General features: G+C 39.2%; 1 protein-coding gene across 5 annotated transcripts in view; it reads right to left on the bottom strand.

The window, feature by feature from the left end:
- CFDP1 (craniofacial development protein 1) overlaps nucleotides 1–19,381 on the bottom strand; it is a 143,721-nt gene that overhangs the window by 109,408 nt on the left and 14,932 nt on the right. For all 5 annotated transcript variants that reach the window (XR_014257006.1, XM_082439214.1, XM_082439213.1 and 2 more), the window contains exons 2-5: nucleotides 18,341–18,458; nucleotides 16,379–16,598; nucleotides 15,933–16,060; nucleotides 251–370 (exon numbers count right to left, since the gene is read on the bottom strand). Coding sequence is in view for 4 of the 5 variants with exons in the window: in XM_082439214.1 (XP_082295340.1) it covers nucleotides 251–370; nucleotides 15,933–16,060; nucleotides 16,379–16,598; nucleotides 18,341–18,458 (586 nt within the window). In the remaining variant the exon portion in view is untranslated. The remainder of the gene's footprint in view (nucleotides 1–250; nucleotides 371–15,932; nucleotides 16,061–16,378; nucleotides 16,599–18,340; nucleotides 18,459–19,381) is intronic.

The following is a 19,381-nucleotide window of genomic DNA, read 5'->3' on the forward strand; positions in this document are numbered from 1 at the left end:
GTCTACTATGTGCTCAGCTCTGTGGCCAACACTGTGTATCAGGACTTTTTTCAGAATCAAACAAGAAGCCTATGTCTAATTTTCCTCTGCCTCCCCCATTTTGGCAAATATTTCAGCAAAGGCACAACAGCAGCAGAATTCCTTCTCTCAGGAAAGGAGTCACGAGAGCTACAGGTAAAGGGTGTCCTTGTACTGAAAACAGCTTCTCCAACGTGCCAGGTACACCTGGACCTGAGACTAGACTACTCACCCTGACCCGGCAGGAAGTGACGGCAGAGCTGAAGGGACATTAGCCTGGGGTTTTTCTTTCTCATTTTGCTTGAAGAAGGATTTGGCTTCTTTAGATGTAGCATCCACTTCCTTAGTCACCCTGTACCAAGGAAGGAGACACCAAGTTTACAAGAGGAATAAAAAGAAAGAAACAAAAAATCTAAGAAAAGGGCATAAATAACAACAAGGAAAAACCCACTGGGCTTTCTATAAATTCTGGCTGCTGAGCTTTATGATTAAAGTGTACTGTGACAGTTCTAGATAAAGACATTGTCCCCTTATTAATTTAACAAATGAAACAACAGCATATGTAAGTCTGATGTCTCTCAAATCCCCTCCATTACTTCTGTCAGCGTGATAGTCACCCCTGAATCACAGCCCATGTGGGTCACCGATGTGAAGGCTGAAAAGGGCTCTTCCACTGCACCTCACACGCAGATTAGTGCTCACACTTAAGTAAAAGTTGGAATGGGGAGATGGAGTATTTGGGAGAAAAACACTGGCATGATTTCAAGGAGAAAAGCAACAGTATAAACAATTGGGAATACTCTAAAGAAGGCTCCTGTTCTATACCTAACAACCCAAAGATGGAACAAAACTCCTTAAAACCGGCCAAACAGGCAGTGACTTAGGAGTGGAAGAAAGCGACACGATTGAGAATCCTGTCCAATTTCAAATCTGGAAAAAGTGCTCTCAATAAAACTGAGTCCTCACCAGGGAAGTCCCTGTTTTTCTTTAATCAACAATAATCTTTTGATGTTCCTACTACCTGGTTTGCAAAAACTCCTATATATCCTGGCTCCTCCCTGACCTCTTCAGAGCAGTCCCTCAGAGTCATCTGAGAGGCTGTCTTCCAGGCTTAAGTCCTCATCAAGTCCGTCAAATAAAACGTAATTCTCCAAAAAAACAAAACAAAACAAAACTGAGTCCTAAAGGATCAAATAAAAGTATTAATGGTGCCTGAAATTTCAGATAAAGAAGCGAAATGCCTAATGCTGGCCTGGGTTTGACCAGTCAATAAAAACATCTGAGGAATTTTGTTTAAATGCCAATCTGTCTGTTGGAGGGTCCAAGATTATGGTCACTGTGTTACCATGAGTGTTCAAACAGGTCATTCAGCATAATGACAGACGAATCCTATAAATTCTAGATTTGCAGGAATAGAAGTCTCTATCTTTTCTCTTCTTCCTTCTAGGCTTCTTAGGACCAGAACCAAATTTTCTCGTTAAGAACCATCTCACTCCTGCACTCAGTACTGTGTCACCCACACAAGTGGCACAAAATAAGAGGTTGAGAGTTTTACATTAAGAATCTTCACTGGCAAAGACTGCCTTAATCTTGAAGGATGACTTCAAACAAACAAACAAACAAACGAACACTCTGTTACTCCCCTACTCAAGTTCTCATGATGGCTCTCTATTACTCAGAGGATCAAATACAAACTGCTGAACCCCCCAAATCAAGGTCCCCCCACAAATCTGCTCCTACTCTGTATTGGGCTTAATTTGTGTGTCCCTCTATTCTCCTAAGTAAACCTCTCAGTACTAAGAGTCAAGAGTCAAAAACAAGAGAAAGAATTTATATGATAGCTTAGACCACCATTCAGCAAATATTCAGTCCTTCCCTGTGGACCAAGAAGATACTCCCCTACCCTACCGATGCTGAGCTTGGATACATGACTTGCTTCAACAGTCAATGAGATGTTAGCTGATTTGACAGAAAAAGAAGCTTTAAATGTATTTGTGCTGTTTCACTTGCCCCTTGAGTTCCTCCCTTTAGCCATAAGAACAGTATGCCTCAGGGAGCTGCTGGTCCAAGACGGCTGAAAGACACATGCTGCAGATCTGAACCCAACAAGCAGCTTGGAGACCAGCCTAGATTAGCTGAACCCCAGATATCCAGAAACACATGCTCAACAAATAAATTCTTATTGGTGTACACCACTGTGTTTTGGGATGGTCTGTAGCATTTCTGTAGCAGCAGCTAACACATTTACATTTCATGAGTAAGAACACTGATATCTAAGGGGTTAAGTTACTTTTTCTCATCTAGAGATTAAGTAGCAATGCTAGAGAGAACCCTTCAGTAAATTCTATTTCCCAAAGATGGTTGCCACAAATTTCCCAACCCCCATGCTCTTCCAGAACCTGACACTACCCCAGTGAAAGGGAGAGTATATGTCACCCCCCTTGAAACTGGGTGGGCCTTTGTGGCTGCCTCGACTCACAACGTTCAGTGGAAGGGGCACTACATGACTTGTAAGGCTCACTGAGAAAAGGTGATAGAGCTTCCAGGTGGCTCTCTCTCAAGAATGCACCTCTGAAACCCCAAGTTACCACACAAGAAGTCTGGCTGCCCTGAAGCCGCCATGCTGGAGAGAACACATGGGAATACCACTGAGACAGAGATACCTAAGGAGCCCGTTCCAGACCCCAGGTGTTTCTTCCTGGCCCAGGCACCACACATGGGAGTAAATAAACTTTCAAGATGGCCCCAGACCCAGCCACTAACTACAACTGCATGAGAGGTTCTGCACAAGAACCATCTAGCTGAGTCCAGCCACCTCAGAACTACAAGAAATTACAATAAAACAACTGTTTTAAGCTGCTAAATTCTGGGGTGATTACTTACACTGCTATAGAGACAACCAAAATAAACCTACATCCAAACCTGAGGCTTAATGCAGAGTCCCAGAGTACTGGCCTAGAAAGTTGCTTTAAATCTCCTTGCCCTGGGTAGAATCTGGGGCAGACCTGAGATGGCTTATGAAGAACAAGTGGAAACTTCCACTTGGAAATGGTGGTTTGAACTCTACTCCCTACCAAAACCCTGACAAACAGTGGTAAACAAATTTACAAAGGCAAAACTACACAAGGATAAGAACAGGTATAATCGGAGAAAGATGTCAATCACATTTTTTGAAGGTAGAAAGCAAACACACAAGTAATAGTTGACTTAAGTCTTTGTTTGCTCTAATCTCTCAAGTTGGTAGCCATGTGAAATGGCCAACAAGCAAGCAGTATCCTAGAAAGGCTCGGTAAACTGAGATACCAGGAAACTTTGAAGGTCGGGGAGAGGAGTGGGGCTAAAACTAGTTGAAAGTTTGTATCAGGAGCGTCTAGGTCCCAGATCCCCTTCTCTACCTTATACCACAGGCTACTGACCCCTACCCAACCCAGAACCCATTACTCGTTGGAGAAATGAAAATCACATAAGTTCCAGACTCAGATGGCAGGGCTGAAGTCTCATTCTCAAAACAGACAAATTAAATGAAGATGTATCTATTCACTCTTCCTTTGCCACAACAACCTCAAAGGCTATGTGTTTCCTACGTGTTTCGGATGGCTGAGTTGTAAGATGTAGTGCTACCCAACCTGTGTTGGACTTTGTACCAGTAAGAAATAAATATGTGTTATGCTACGGACTTTCTGGGTTTATTTGTTACCCCAGCAGAGCCTAGCAGAGCCTTACTATTACATCAATTTAACCAATAGGAATTTCAGAATAAGAAAATATGGGAAGTTATGAACAAAAAGAAAAATTTCCTAGAAGTTTCCACAAAATGACTGTTCCACAGAATATCTGACCCAACAATTTATTTTTAAAAATATTTTGACCGTACCACGCGGCTTGCGGGATCTCAGTTCCCCGACCAGGGATTGAATGCAGGCCACAGCAGTGACAGTGCTGAATCCTAACCACTAGGCCACTGGGGAACTGCCATGACCCAGCAATTTAAAAAGATCTACATAAAGGCACATCATTATGAAACTTTAGAATGCTGGTGATGAGAGAAGATAAAGACTGAAAAGCGACCTAGATGCAGGCACTGTGTTTAACATGAGACATATAAAAAGATATGACATGGTCTCTGCCCTGACTGGCTCACAGTCCATCAGGACAGCCAACCATGAAAACAAATCATAACAAAACATGATATATAGTAAGTGGCATAAAGGAAGCATGGAAAAGAGTATAAGTTGTGGGAATATCTCTATTAATTTCTTACTGTGAAAGTCTTATTCATGGACTTCCCTGGTGGCACAGTGGTTAAGAATCCTCCTGCCAATGCAGGGGACACGGGTTTAAGCCCTGGTCCAGGAAGATCCCACATGCCGCAGAGCAACTAAGCCCAAGCGCCACAACTACTGAGCCTGGGCTCTAGAGCCCACGAGCCACAACTACTGAGCCTGCATGCTGCAACTACTGAAGCCCGCGAGCCTAGAGCCCGTGCTCTGCAACAAGAGAAGCCATCGCAGTGAGAAGCCTGCGCACCACAACGAAGAGTAGCCCCTGCTCGCCGCGACCAGAGGAACCCCACACGCAGCAATGAAGACCCAATGCAGCCAAAAATAAAATAAATAAATTTATTTTTTTTAAAAAAGTCTTATTCATATTCACTAGGAAACAAGTTCTTTAAACTGGAATATTTCTCTCAGGGACTTTGATAAATGACACAAAGTAATAATAAGCAGATTACTGTATACTGAGAATATGCCTAGAAGAACTCCACTTTTAACAAGCAATAAGAACAGATTCGCAGGAATTCCCTGGCGGTCCAGTGGTTAGGACTCGGTGCTTTCACTGCCGGGGCCTGGGTTCAATCCCTGTTCAGGCAACTAAGATCCTGCAAGTCAGGCGTCGACCTAGATGCAGACGGGGGGAGGGGGGGCAGGATTCGCTATCAAAATATCTTCAAGTAGGAGAACAGTTAAATTATAGACCACTCCTAATGTACAAGAGGGAACCCTGACAGGAAAAGGCCCATCATTAGCAACAGTTAATTCAAGTGCTAGCAGAAGGAATTCCATCTTAACTTCATTTTCACGTAATCACAACTTCCCGAGAAGTCTTTATTTAGGCAGAAACTTTCCATGACTGGCCTCTTCCAAAAGGTGAATCATTTAGGAAATTCTGAGCTAACTGGCTCAGCTGGTTATATGATAGGGAAGGAAAAAAAATACTGTATTTCCTCATTCACCAAGGTTAATAAGCTACACATTTTTCAAGTGGGAGAAAACCGAAACAAAAAGGTAAAAATCCTAAATTTAACAATTAAAACATAATTAGAAAAAACCCAAAAGACTAACTTTGTGCTAACACTACCTTATGCTTACACTTACAAATTCCTCCCAGTCATTAGTAGCTCTTTCTCACATTTCTTAACTTGATACAAAGACAAAAAGGAAAAGCAGAATAATGACATCAAGAGATTAAAAGACATGCTCAAATCCATTTACCAACTTTGCATCTGGTTGTCAAAATTCAGGCCCTCCAAGTTCCTACATGAGGGTTCCTTATAATACCTAAATTTAAGTATAAATAATTGAAGTTTTTAAAAAAATCCTGCCAACATGACAATTATTAACAGAATTTTTGGGTTTTTTTAGGAGGAAGGCGTTACACAGAACTTTCACTTGTCGCGTTATATATCTCTGCACGTATGTGTTTACAGTAATAAGCATATATTACTTTTGAGTATAAAATATATGTGCGTGAGAGTGTGTATATTTATGGAAAAAAAGTGTTTCCTTATTCATACTGCTGTTTTTTGATAGATATGGTGCTGCCCTCTTCTGACAAATGATAGAAACAGCAGGTTCTCTGAATACTCATCCAGTATTTAAAATCATCATCCATTTGCCTTAAAAAATGAAAGAAAAAAAAATTTTTTTAAAGAAAAAAAGAAATAGAAAATTTGTGTCAGTCAACTATATTTATAAATATTAATAAATCCACAAAATTTAATTTGATCAGGAAATTCAATGATTTCTCATAATGACAGTTATTCACCAGCTTTTCTTATTACTCTCTATGTAAAGTCAATGGTAAAGTTATAATAAATCTTTCTTAGATATCCTATATGACACATGGGAAATAATGCGAGCCAAGAAAAATTTCCAAAAATTTAAAACCTATATTCCCAAAGGTATATTAAACACTTTCTGTATTATTTCTGTAGGACTTTGGTTCACTATCAGTGTTCTACTAACCTCTGTTGGATAGCTCAATAGTTCCCAGTATAATTTCTGGCAGCAAAATACATTCTTTTTTTTTTTTTTTTTTAAAGAGAGTTCCCTTTTTATTTTTTAAAATTAATTAATTAATTAATTAATTAATTAATTAATGGCTGCATTGGGTCTTCGTTGCTGTGCGCGGGCTTCTCACTGTGGTGGCTTCTCTTGCTGCGGAGCACGGGCTCTAGGCACATGGGCTTCAATAGCTGTGGCTCGAAGGCTCTAGAGCTCAGGCTCAGTAGTTGTGGCGCATGGGCTTAGTTGCTCCGCGGCATGTGGGATTTTCCCGGACCAGGGCTCGAACCCGTGTCCCCTGCATTGGCAGGCGGATTCTTAACCACTGCGCCACCAGGGAAGCCCAGCAAAATACATTCTTAATTCACATCACCAAGATTTATTTAATGGATCCCTAAAATGATTATATGGGAAAAGGGTGTCTTTGCAATGGAGAATTCTGACACATATTGCCTAAGTAGTCTAACTTATTGCCACCAATAATCGGTGTTAATGATGAGATGTACTGAGGAGGACAAAACATCATCAATGTAGTATTTTTGTCGAAAGTGATTAATATGAAGTTAACCATGAGGAAACAAGGCAACAACCCAAACTGAGAGACACTCTACAACACAGAGGGGCTCTTAAGACTAAATGCAGAGTCAGCTCTACCCACCACCAGTCCCTCCCATCAGGAAACTTACACAAGCCTCTTAGATAGCTTCATCCACCAGAGGGCAGACAGCAGAAGCAAGAAGAACTACAATCCTGCAGCCTGTGGAACAAAAACCACATTCACAGAAAGACAGACAAGATGAAAAGGCAGAGGGCTATGTACCAGATGAAGGGACAAGAAAAAAACCCAGAAAAACAACTAAATGAAGTGGAGATAGGCAACCTTCCAGAAAAAGAATTCAGAATAATGATAGTGAAGATGATCCAGGACCTCGGAAAAAGCATGGAGGCAAAGATCAAGAAGATGCAAGAAATGTTTAACAAAGACCTAGAAGAATTAAAGAACAAACAAACAGAGATGAACAATACAATAAGTGAAATGAAAACTACACTAGAAAGAATCAATAGCAGAATAACTGAGGCAGAAGAACGGATAAGTGACCTGGAAGACAGAATGGTGGAATTCACTGCTGCGGAACAGAATAAAGAAAAAAGAATGAAAAGAAATGAAGACAGCCTAAGAGACCCCTGGGACAACATTAAACGCAACAACATTCGCATTATAGGAGTCCCAGAAGGAGAAGAGAGAGAGAAAGGACCCGAGAAAATATTTGAAGAGATTATAACCGAAAACTTCCCTAACATGGGAAAGGAAATAGCCACCCAAGTCCAGGAAGTGCATCAAGTCCCATACAGGATAAACCCAAGGAGAAAAATGCCGAGACACATAGTAATCAAACTGGCAAAAATTAAAGACAAAGAAAAATTATTGAAAGCAGCAAGGGAAAAACGACAAATAACATACAAGGGAACTCCCATAAGGTTAACAGCTGATTTCTCAGCAGAAACTCTGCAAGCCAGAAGGGAGTGGCATGATATACTTAAAGTGATGAAAGGGAAGAACCTACAACCGAGATTACTCTACCCAGCAAGGATCTCATTCAGACTTGATGGAGAAATCAAAAGCTTTACCAGACAAGCAAAAGCTAAGAGAATTCAGCACCACCAAACCAGCTCTACAACAAATGCTAAAGGAACTTCTCTAAGTGGGAAACACAAGAGAAGAAAAGGACCTACAAAAAAAAACAATTAAGAAAATGGTCATAGGAACATACATATCGATAATTACCTTAAACGTGAAAGGATCAAATGCTCCCACCAAAAGACACAGGCTTGATGAATGGATACAAAAACAAGACCCATCTATATGCTGTCTACAAGAGACCCACTTCAGACCTAGGGACACATACAGACTGAAAGTGACAGGATGGAAAAAGATATCCATGCAAATGGAAATCAAAAGAAAGCTGGAGTAGCTATACTCATATCAGATAAAATAGACTTTAAAATAAAGAATGTTACAAGAGACAAGGAAGGACACTACATAATAATCAAGGGATCAATCCAAGAAGAAGATATAACAATTATAAATATATATGCACCCAACATAGGAGCACCTCAATACATAAGGCAACTGCTAACAGCTATAAAAGAGGAAATCAACAGTAACACAATAATAGTGGGGGATTTTAACACATCACTTACACCAATGGACAGATCATCTAAAATGAAAATAAATAAGGAAACAGAAGCTTTAAATGACACAACAGACCAGATAGATTTAATTGATATTTATAGGACATTCCATCCAAAAGCGGCAGATTACACTTTCTTCTCAAGTGCGTACGGAACATTCTCCAGGATAGATCACATCTTGGGTCACAAATCAATCCTCAGTAAATTTAAGAAAATTGAAATCATATCAAGCATCTTTTCTGACCACAACGCTATGAGATTAGAAATGAATTACAGGGAAAAAAACGTAAAAAAGACAAACACATGGAGGCTAAACAATACGTTACTAAATAACCAAGAGATCACTGAAGAAATCAAAGAGGAAATAAAAAAATACCTAGAGACAAATGACAATGAAAACACAACGACCCAAAATCTATGGGATGCAGCAAAAGCGGTTCTAAGAGGGAAGTTTATAGCTATACAAGCCTACCTAAAGAAACAAGAAAAATCTCAAGTAAACAATCTAACCTTACACCTAAAGAAACTAGAGAAAGAAGAACAAACAAAACCCAAAGTTAGCAGAAGGAAAGAAATCATAAAGATCAGAGCAGAAATAAATGAAATAGAAACAAAGAAAACAATAGCAAAGATCAATAAAACTAAAAGCTGGTTCTTTGAGAAGATAAACAAAATTGATAAACCTTTAGCCAGACTCATCAAGAAAAAGAGGGAGAGGACTCAAATCAATAAAATTAGAAATGAAAAAGGAGAAGTTACAACAGACACCGCAGAAATACAAAGCATCCTAAGAGACTACTATAAGCAACGGTATGCCAATAAAATGGACAACCTGGAAGAAATGGACAAATTCTTAGAAAGGTATAACCTTCCAAGACTGAACCAGGAAGAAATAGAAAATATGAAGACCAATCACAAGTCATGAAATTGAAACTGTGATTAAAAATCTTCCAACAGGGCTTCCCTGGTGGCGCAGTGGTTGAGAATCTGTCTGCCAATGCAGGGGACACGGGTTCGAGCCCTGGTCTGGGAAGATCCCAAATGCCGCGGAGCAACTGGGCCCGTGAGCCACAACTACTGAGCCTGAGCGTCTGGAGCCTGTGCTCTGCAACAAGAGAGGCCGCGATAGTGAGAGGCCCGCGCACCACAATGAAGAGTGGCCCCCACTCGCCGCAACTGGAGAAAGCCCTCGCACAGAAACGAAGACCCAACACAGCCAAAAATAAATAAATAAATAAATAATAAATTAAAAAAAAAAAACTTCCAACAAACAAAAGTCCAGGACCAGATGGCTTCACAGGTGAATTCTATCAAACATTTAGAGAAGTTAACACCCATCCTTCTCAAACTCTTCCAAAAAACTGCAGAGGAAGGAACACTCCCAAACTCATTCTATGAGGCCAAAATCACCCTGATACCAAAACCAGACAAAGATACTACAAAAAAAGAAAATTACAGACCAATATCACTGATGAATATAGATGCAAAAATCCTCAACAAAATACTAGCAAACAGAATCCAACAACACATTAAAAGGATTATACATCATGATCAAGTGGGATTTATCCCAGGGATGCAAGGATTCTTCAATATACGCAAATCAATCAATGTGATACACCATATTATCAAATTGATGAATAAAAACCATATGATCATCTCAATAGATGCAGAAAAAGCTTTTGACAAAATTCAACACCCATTTATGATAAAAACTCTCCAGAAAGTGGGCATAGAGGGAACCTACCTCAACATAATAAAGTCCATTAAAAAAAAAAAAAAGACTAAATGCAGGGACTTCCCTGGTGGCACAGTAGTTAAGAATCTGCCTGCCAATGCAGGGGACATGGGTTTGATCCCTGGTCTGGGAAGATCCCACATGCCGCGGAGCAACTAAGCCCGTGTGCCATAACTACTGAGCCTGCGCTCTAGAGCCCTCGAGCCACAACTACTGAAACCCACACATCTAGAGCCCGTGCTCTGCAACAAGAGAAGCCACTGCAATGAGAAGCCTGCACACCACAACGAAGAGTAGCCCCTGCTTGCTACAACTAGAGAAAGCCCGGGCGCAGCAATGAAGACCAAACGCAGCCAAAAATAAATAAAATAAAATAAATAAATTTATTAAAATAATAAATAAATAAAAGACTAAACGCAGAGTGTAATCTTGGATTGGAGGTTGGACTGGACAAGAAATATAGCTATTAAGAACATTTTGGGGCGTCCCTGGTGGCACAGTGGTTAAGAATCCGCCTGCCAATGCAGGGGACATGGGTTCGAGTCCTGGTCCGGGAAGATCCCACATGCCGCGGAGCAACTAAGCCCAAGCGTCATAACTATTGAGCCTGCGCTCTAGAGCTCGCGTGCCACAACTACTGAGGCCTGCACACCTAGAGCCCGTGCTCTGCAACAGGAGAGGCCACTGCAGTGAGAAGCCCGTGCACCTCAACAAAGAGTAGCCCCCGCTCGCCACAACGAAAGAAAGCCCATGCACAGCAACAAAGACCCAATGCAGCCAAAAATAAAAATAAAAATAAATAAATTTATTTTTTAAAAAAAGAACATTTTAGAATAACTAGGGAAAGATTTGCGTAGAACTGTATATAGAGCTACCAAAAATGTGGCCTGCAAAACTACCTGTTATTGGTCTAAGACAACATAGGTACAAAAATTTTGAGTGAGTATTTAGAAACTTGCTTAGCAATTTGACAATGTCACAATATTCAGGACATGAATGATGGACTCATTGCATTAAACAGAACATAGACCAATTCAGATACTGTCAAACTTGCAAGGTGGTCACATGTGATATTAGTCTTGTGCAGTAAGACCACATTACAGTGTGTATGAAAGTTTAGGGTTATTTTATCAATTAAAACCCAAAAATGTGATAAAATATAAGCATTTCTTTTTACAAATTTTTACAATCATTTTAATTTTTGACCAAGTGTGACTTTTAAAATTTATAGTTTAATAACTAAATTAAGAAAGTAAATTTGGTATTATTTTTTAATCCTCATTTACTGATGGCAAAACAACCTACACTGTACGCTTCTGCAAAAAAGCCCACGTTTCCTGAATGCAGCAGTAGTAGTAAACCACATGATGATGACGGAAGTGACTCTGAAGAAATGAAGGACAACCAAGGTCAAACCGCTTTTACTCTATGAGCCCTCATACACTGGGCTTGGGTTTTGATCATGCAGTGCTAAAACCACAGTGAGTTCTTTGCAGAGATGTTTTGGCTAATAAAGCAACAAATCCACCAAAACTTCTGCAGCATTTACATATAAAACATGAAGAAATAAGTTCAAAATCAAAAGAATTTTTTTGAAAGAAAGAGTACTGAACTAAAAAGTCAATAAAAAGATACAAAATTCCCTACGTTAGCATTGTGGCCTTCTGAGAAAGGAGTACTTTTGGTTGCTAACTAAGAAAAACATATACCATTCCCAGGACATTAGTAAAAGACTATATCAAAGGTGTCTGCTTGGAAATCTTGACAAAGAAGGTAGTTCAAGTACAACTTTCCAATGATACCATGGCTTAAAAGTATTCAGGATCTGGCTTATGATTGAGAAACTATTAACAAAGTTAGCAAAGTGTTTCTTCAATGCAATTTGAAGAACGACAGATTATTGCTAATATGAAAATTATTTTAGTATATGTGATTTAATCACGAGGGTGATATAAAGGATTCTTTTTTATCAGTTTTTTGCTGACAAACATTAACTGACACTGATCTGTATAATAAAAGTAGGATCACATGTCAACAGATGAGATATGAAGTTTAAGTGTTTAAGTGAAGTTTAAGAATATGTTCCAATGGCACAGCTGCAAGACAGGGAAACAGTTTAGATTAAGGAGTTTGTGCTAGAACATAAATTAATACACTGCTTCCTTCATTGAGAAAACTCTTACCACATAAAAAACCCCCCACTGTTCTTAGTACAGTAGTAAAAACTGTGAATTATGTAAAGCTAATGCATTAAATTTAAATGACTCTTTTTGATAAACTGAAAGTTGATCATAAATATGCATATGTTATAACGCATGCTGAAGTACAATGGTTATGAAGAAGAAAGTGCCTTGAGAATGATGAACTACAGAATAAACTTAGTACTTCTAAAAGAAAAACAATAACCATATGGTCCCCAATTTTAAAGATCTCAATTAGACAGTAAAACATGCTTATTTGCCTGCTTTGTTTGGTATTTTTTTGGTGTTTTTTTTGGCCGTGCTGAGCAGCTTGCAGGATCTTAGTTCCCCAACCACGAATTGAACCCAGGCCTTCAGCAGTGAAACTGTGGAGTCCTAACCACTGGACTGCCAGGGAATTCCCAGTTTGGTGTTTTTAATAATCTTAGTACTTTCACACAAGGAAGTACTTCAACATATTTTTCAGAAACAAATAAACTCTAAGAGTAAAAATGAAAGTTAAAAGCCTGAAGAACAGTTCCTATAGGTTAACATGTTTCACAGAATGTTTTGAATTATATTTTCCATAAAAAAAATCCACACATAGGAAATTCATGCATCCAGAATTCCTTTTTCCCACTGAAATATAACTTAAATTTAATTATAACTTGACAGGATAAATTACTGGAACCGACTACTTATGAAGCACTGAAGATGAACTCTGAAAATACAGTTACTACTAATCATTTCATGAGGTACCTAGGTCAAATCATTATGCTGTACACCTTAAACTTATACAGTGCTGTATGTCAATTATTTCTCAATAAAACTGGAGGGAAAAAAAAGAAAATATAGTTATTACTGGCTTTGTTTGGAAAAAGTAAAAATGAAAATCCTGAACTTAATGAAACTGCTTTAAAATCCACACTTCCATCCTCATTACTTTCACATTACTGCAGATCATTGTCTAAATTATCTGTAGTGAAGGCCCATGATTTAAAAATTTCAACCTGTTGCAGACCAATACTTTTGTAAAACACAATAAAAAGAAATTATTAGAAAAATAAATTAAAAAGAGGTACAGGACTTCCCTGGTGGCGCAGTGGTTAAGAATCCGCCTGCCAATGCAGGGAACACAGGTTCGAGCCCTGCTCCAGGAAGATCCCACATGCCGTGGAGCAACTAAGCCCGTGTGCCGCAACTACTGAGCCTGCACTCTAGAGCCTGCGAGCCACAACTACTGAAGCCCACGTGCTGCAACTACTGAAGCCCATGTGCCTAGAGCCCGTGCTCCGCAACAAAGAGAAGCCACCGCAATGAGAAGCCTGCGCACCGCAACGAAGAGTAGCCCCCCACTCGCCGCAACTAGAGAAAGCCCGCACGCAGCAACGAAGACCCAACGCAGCCAAAAATAAATAAAAATAAAAATAAATAAATTTATTAAAGAAAAAAAAAGAAAAAGAGAAAGGAGTCCGCATGCCACAACAAAGAGCCCGCATGCCGCAACGAAGATCCCACGAGCCGCCAACTAAGACCCAGCACAGCCTAAATAAATAAATAAATATTTTTTAAAAAGTTTGCGCTTGTATTTTGTATCTCTTCTTAATTTACTTTTCTAATAATTCCTACTTATTGTGTTTTACAAAAGTATTGGTCTGCAACAGGTTGAAAATTTAAAATCAGGGTCCTTCACTACAGAGAATTTAGATAACAATCTGCATTAATGTGTAATCTACCAAATGTGAGAGTTATATTGCGTCACAAAGGAGAAGATCCTTGTTCTTAGGAAACAGTGATTAAGTATTTAAGAGTGAAGTGTCATGATGTCTACAATTCTCTAATGGTTCAGCCAAAACAAAAAGAGAGAAATAACGGAAACAGATGGTGGAGAGAGGGGCAAAACATTTACAAGTGGTGAATCAGTATGATAGGTATATGGGTGTTCACTGTAATACTATTCTTGCTACATTTTTATAAGTGTAAAATTTTTGAGAAAAAAAAATTTGGGGAGAAAAAAAGTAATACTAAAAGAGTGGAGATATGTATATCTATAACCGATTCACTGTGCTGTAAAGCAGAAAGTAACGCAACACTGTAAATCAACTCTACTCCAATAAAAAAAAAAAAGTAAAAAATAAAAAGAGCCACCACCACCACCAACAACAAAAAATAATAATAATAAAAAGTTTTGCTTCACATCATTTATAAAACTAATAATGCCGGGACTTCCCTGGTGGTCCAGCAGTGAAGACTCCGTGCTCCCAATGCAGGGGGCCCAGGTTCGATCCCTGGACAGGGAACTAGATCCCGCATGCCGCAACTATAAAGTTCCCACACGCTGCAACCAAAGATCCCGCACGCTGCAATGAAGACCCCACATGCTGCAACTAAGAGCTGGCGCAGCCAAATAAATAAATGTTAAAAACAAACAAACAAACAAAAACTAATAATGCCAAACTTTTTTCTAAGATATATTTTCACTAGATGAAATAATTGTTGGAAACTAGAAATTATTTTTAAGAGTATCAACTTTAGGGCTTCCCTGGTGGCGCAGTGGTTGAGAATCTGCCTGCCAATGCAGGGCACACGGGTTCGAGCCCTGGTCTGGGAGGATCCCACATGCCGCGGAGTGGCTGAGCCCGTGAGCCACAGCTACTGAGCCTGCGCATCTGGAGCCTGTGCTCCGCAACGGGAGGGGCCACGACAGTGAGAGGCCCGCGCGCCGTGATTAAGAGTGGCCCCCGCTCGCCGCAACTGGAGAAAGCCCTTGCACAGAAACCAAGACCCAACACAGCCAAAAATAAATAAATAAATAAATTTAAGAGTATCAACTTTAGGGGAAATTATATTTACAGAGAGTAAACAAGTCTAATTAATTACTGTCAAGGAAAATAAATGTGACCATCTATAAAATTATTGATTGGCAGGCACTTCATCTGTTCTTGTCCAGCTCTAAATTACAGATCTGCTGTTTTCATATTAAAATTTTAAATAAATGGGAAGAAGAAATTCTGGGCATGTGGCTCTCATCTAGAACGGCCAAGAGTATTAAGCCTATAATGTTTTTCTAAACTAGTAACAAACCTATGAATCAATTAAAAAAATAATATTAAGATGAGGAAATAATATCAGAATCAAATTTCTCTCCTAGTACTTTCAATTCTCACCTGATTTCAAAGGTTTCACTGTGTCTTATACGTCAAAGTTAAGGGAAGTAATAAAGGGAGAAATAGCCAAAGTCACAAAGCACGGCATGAGTAAGTGAAACCAAATACTTAACTCTTACGTTTTCTTGTTTCTGTTCAGCCAACCACTTCATAATGCCCCCAACTACATTACCATATGTAAAAGGACCTTTCTCATATTCCCTGATAATCAATGGAACCACTGCTTTCCTTGAGTTCAAATATAAATCTTCCAAAATATTAAGGTGGGTTGGAATGAGGACAGATGTCTAACACCATTTAGAAAGATGCTCCTTTTTAAAAGTACTAGTTTTGAAGTTTGTGAATGTCATCTTACCTGACTTCTTCACCAGCAAAATCAAACACCTTGGTGATTTTAACTTTTTCTGTTTCTTTAGGTTTCTCTAGCTCTTCTGCTTTGACCAACAATTTACTTGAACTTGTCTCTTCAGCCTCCTCTCCTCTCTATGAAAAAAGAAGTGTAATCAGTTTCATTTAAGGATGAAAACTAAAAGATCCATCCAAACATGTTGTTTCCAGCTATTCTTAAATATTTCATCTCTAAACAGTTAAATGCTTATTGAAAATTTATTTAATTAGAAAGGCTTGTGTTTCCTACCATAGGGAATGCTTTGCTTTTCACTTAGTAGAGTTACTATTAACAGGCATCTAGTCTGATTTCTGTTGTAAGCCTCAAATCTCAGTTTGTAAATTTAAAAAATCTATCTGGGGAACCTCCGGCATTTCTGGGGAAGCATTCATCCCATTCATCTATTAACTTACTTTAACTTGTGTACGCGGAGGCACTTTTGATTTTGGTCCTACGTCATTGAGGAAGCTGGCCCACAGTTCATCTTCCTTCTTTTTCCTTGCATCCTCTGACTCAATGCCTTTTCCTGGCTCTGCAGCTGCTTCTTCCTCCTCACTACTACTTCCTCCAGATTCCTCGTTGGCATCCTCCTCGTCCTCTTCTTCTAATGAGAGGCCACCTTGTTTTCTCTTCCTAATCACCAACAGTCACAAGGAAAAGGAAAGACAAGACAAACAGGCAAAATAATTTCAGTTATCCCTTCCTGAATTCCAAACATAATGTTGCAAATATCAGAAAACTTTTAAATCTGGGGACTACTGGTTAACACGCCTGATAGGGGAAGTGGGAGAGGTAAGCTGAGATTTTGTGGAAGAAAAAAAGAACTGAGCTCTTACAGTTAGCATTTTCCTAAAGCATTTAAAATCAAAATACAGTGTTCTACTTCTAAGTTAGGACCAGCTGTTTTCACCAAGAAAATACCCAAAATCGCCTCACAGAATCAATCTGTTCAGAAAGAGGGTTCTAATAACATACATATGCCCGGTATTTTTGACTTTTTAAAAGTCACTCCATTTGGGGAACAGAGATTGAAGAGAGCCTCAGATTTATTTGCACTGTTTCTTCCCAGAGTTCTGAGGGGGTGGGGAGTGGGGAATCCATGTTTCTTCCCACCTTCTGAAGATATGAAAGCTGGAATATACAAAAGCCAAGGATAAAAGAATTGGGTCCAAGACTTAAAAGAGTAAACTGCTTCTTAAGACCATTCTGACTTCAAGTGAATCATCTAATACTCAAAATTCTCTTTCTACACTCTGCTTTTTGCTTCAATGTCCAGGAAGACAGAAACATCAATCAAAGAGAATAAAAGACTTGCATTGAAAGACTCCCTTTTTGAGTTAAATAACTTGTCAGAATTTTCATAATTTTTGGTGGGAGTGCAATTCAGTACCAGGCTTATAGAAGATAATTTGTCTATACCTATAAATTTTATTTTATTTCTTACTACATATAACCTTGGGTCAAACAATTCTACTTCTACAGATCTAATTTACAAATATACATGTGTACAAAGACACATACGAAGAATATTCACTGCAGTCTTATTTGCTGTAGTAAAGATGAGGACAATCTAAAGGTCTCTCAACAAAGGAATGCTTAAATAAAGTAAGGTCTGTCCAGTAATGTAACACTATGCAGTCACTGAAAAGAAAAAGGTATAGCTAAATATACGGCCATAGTATCATCTCCAAGATGTGAAATAAGGAAAGTGAGAAATGATATGCAGAGTATGCTACTATTCGTTTTTGTTTTTTTTTTTAAGAGTAGAGAATATAGGGAATTCCTGGCGGTCCAGTTGTTAGGACTTCCCATGCTTCCACTGCAGGGGGCGTGGGTTCGATCCCTGGTCAGGGAAGTAAGATCCCGCAAGCCGCATGGCCAAAAAAAAAAAAGTAGGAAATACATACATACATGATTGTACATACACAGAATTATCTCTGGTAACATAATTCTTCTGAAACAAAGCAACAAGGGCTAGAGATAGGGTACATATTTTTTGTAGCAATTGCATTTTTCTTTTCTTTTGGTCGAACCACGCAGCTTGTGGGATCTTAGTTCCCCGACCAGGGACTGAACGCAGGCCCTGGCATTGGAAAGGCAGAGTTCTAACCCCTGGACTGCCAGGGAATTCCCGAGTTTTCAATTTTAAACCAGGTGCACATATTACCTATTAACTTTTTAAAATTAAAGCTCAAAAAATTTTAAAGCTTGCCAGAGAATAAGAATTTAATCCTAAAATGTCACCAAATATTTCCCTCAATAAGAAAAAGGTTAGAAACCCTGGCAGTAAGAAATCTATCATCAGACCAATCCCAGCAATCTGGAAGGTTATGACAACAGCCCCTGACTTCTAAGGGCCTTGAGGGCAGCATCACCTGGCCGGAACGCTCTGAGCCTTTCTTTTTCTCCCTTTGGTTTTCTGTGTCTGCTCTTCACCATCCACTTCATCTTCCTTCACTAATTCATTTACATCATCTTCACTATACTCTCCACCTGAAATCACATAACAGGGTGGTCAGACAGACAGGAATAAAGATTTTCACATCAAGATGAGACATTTTCATTAAGGAAAAAAATCTAGTACTTTCCTCTGTTCTTCACCGGACTAAAATATCATTTCCTGAGGGACGTCCTCCCTATTCCTGAAGACTAGGCTAAGTTCTCCTATTCTAGGCCTCCAGGGCAGTCCATATTTCCCTCCTTAACGCACCCCACTTATATTTAATGTCTGCAATTTCTGCTATGCTCCACACACCATGAGGACATGGATCCGCATGTCTTTAGAAGTATATGCTGAATGAATGAACAGAAATTGTAAACTGACCACTGTACTTTTCAAAAAAGAAATTCATGTTTCCACCTCATCTTGGATATCTTTCAAAAGTAAGCAAAGGATACCTTGTCTTATCAATAAAAGACGTTTAGAAAGAGGCTTAAAGACTTCAAGTTAGACATAGCAGAAAAAAACAAACACATCTGCTTCCCATCTTCAGACACTGACATTCTGGGGTCCCCAACAAAAGTGTTGCTTGAATGCCCAGTCTGACCACATTCTATGGGTACCAGTCAATAAATCCTGTACACATAGAGATTCAACCAGTTGTGTTTTTCTTTTTTACTTCACATAGCTTTTATTTGAAGTATAACACACCAAAAAGCACACAAACTAATGTACAGGTCAACGAAATTATGCAAAGTGAACACACTTGTATAAATACGACCCAGCTGAAAAAGCAGAACATGACCAGCATTGCAGAAGGCCCCGTTTCAATCAATAGCCACCACCCACATCCCACAGGTAACCACTATTCTGAATTCTAACATCATAAATTAGTTTCATCTGTTTTTGAGCCTTAAACAGAAGCCTACAATATGTACTCTTGCGTCCAGCTTCTTTCACTCAACATTCTATTTTT

Source organism: Balaenoptera physalus, assembly GCF_965194825.1.
Source record: "Balaenoptera physalus genome assembly, chromosome: 19".
Classification (NCBI taxonomy): domain Eukaryota; kingdom Metazoa; phylum Chordata; class Mammalia; order Artiodactyla; family Balaenopteridae; genus Balaenoptera; species Balaenoptera physalus.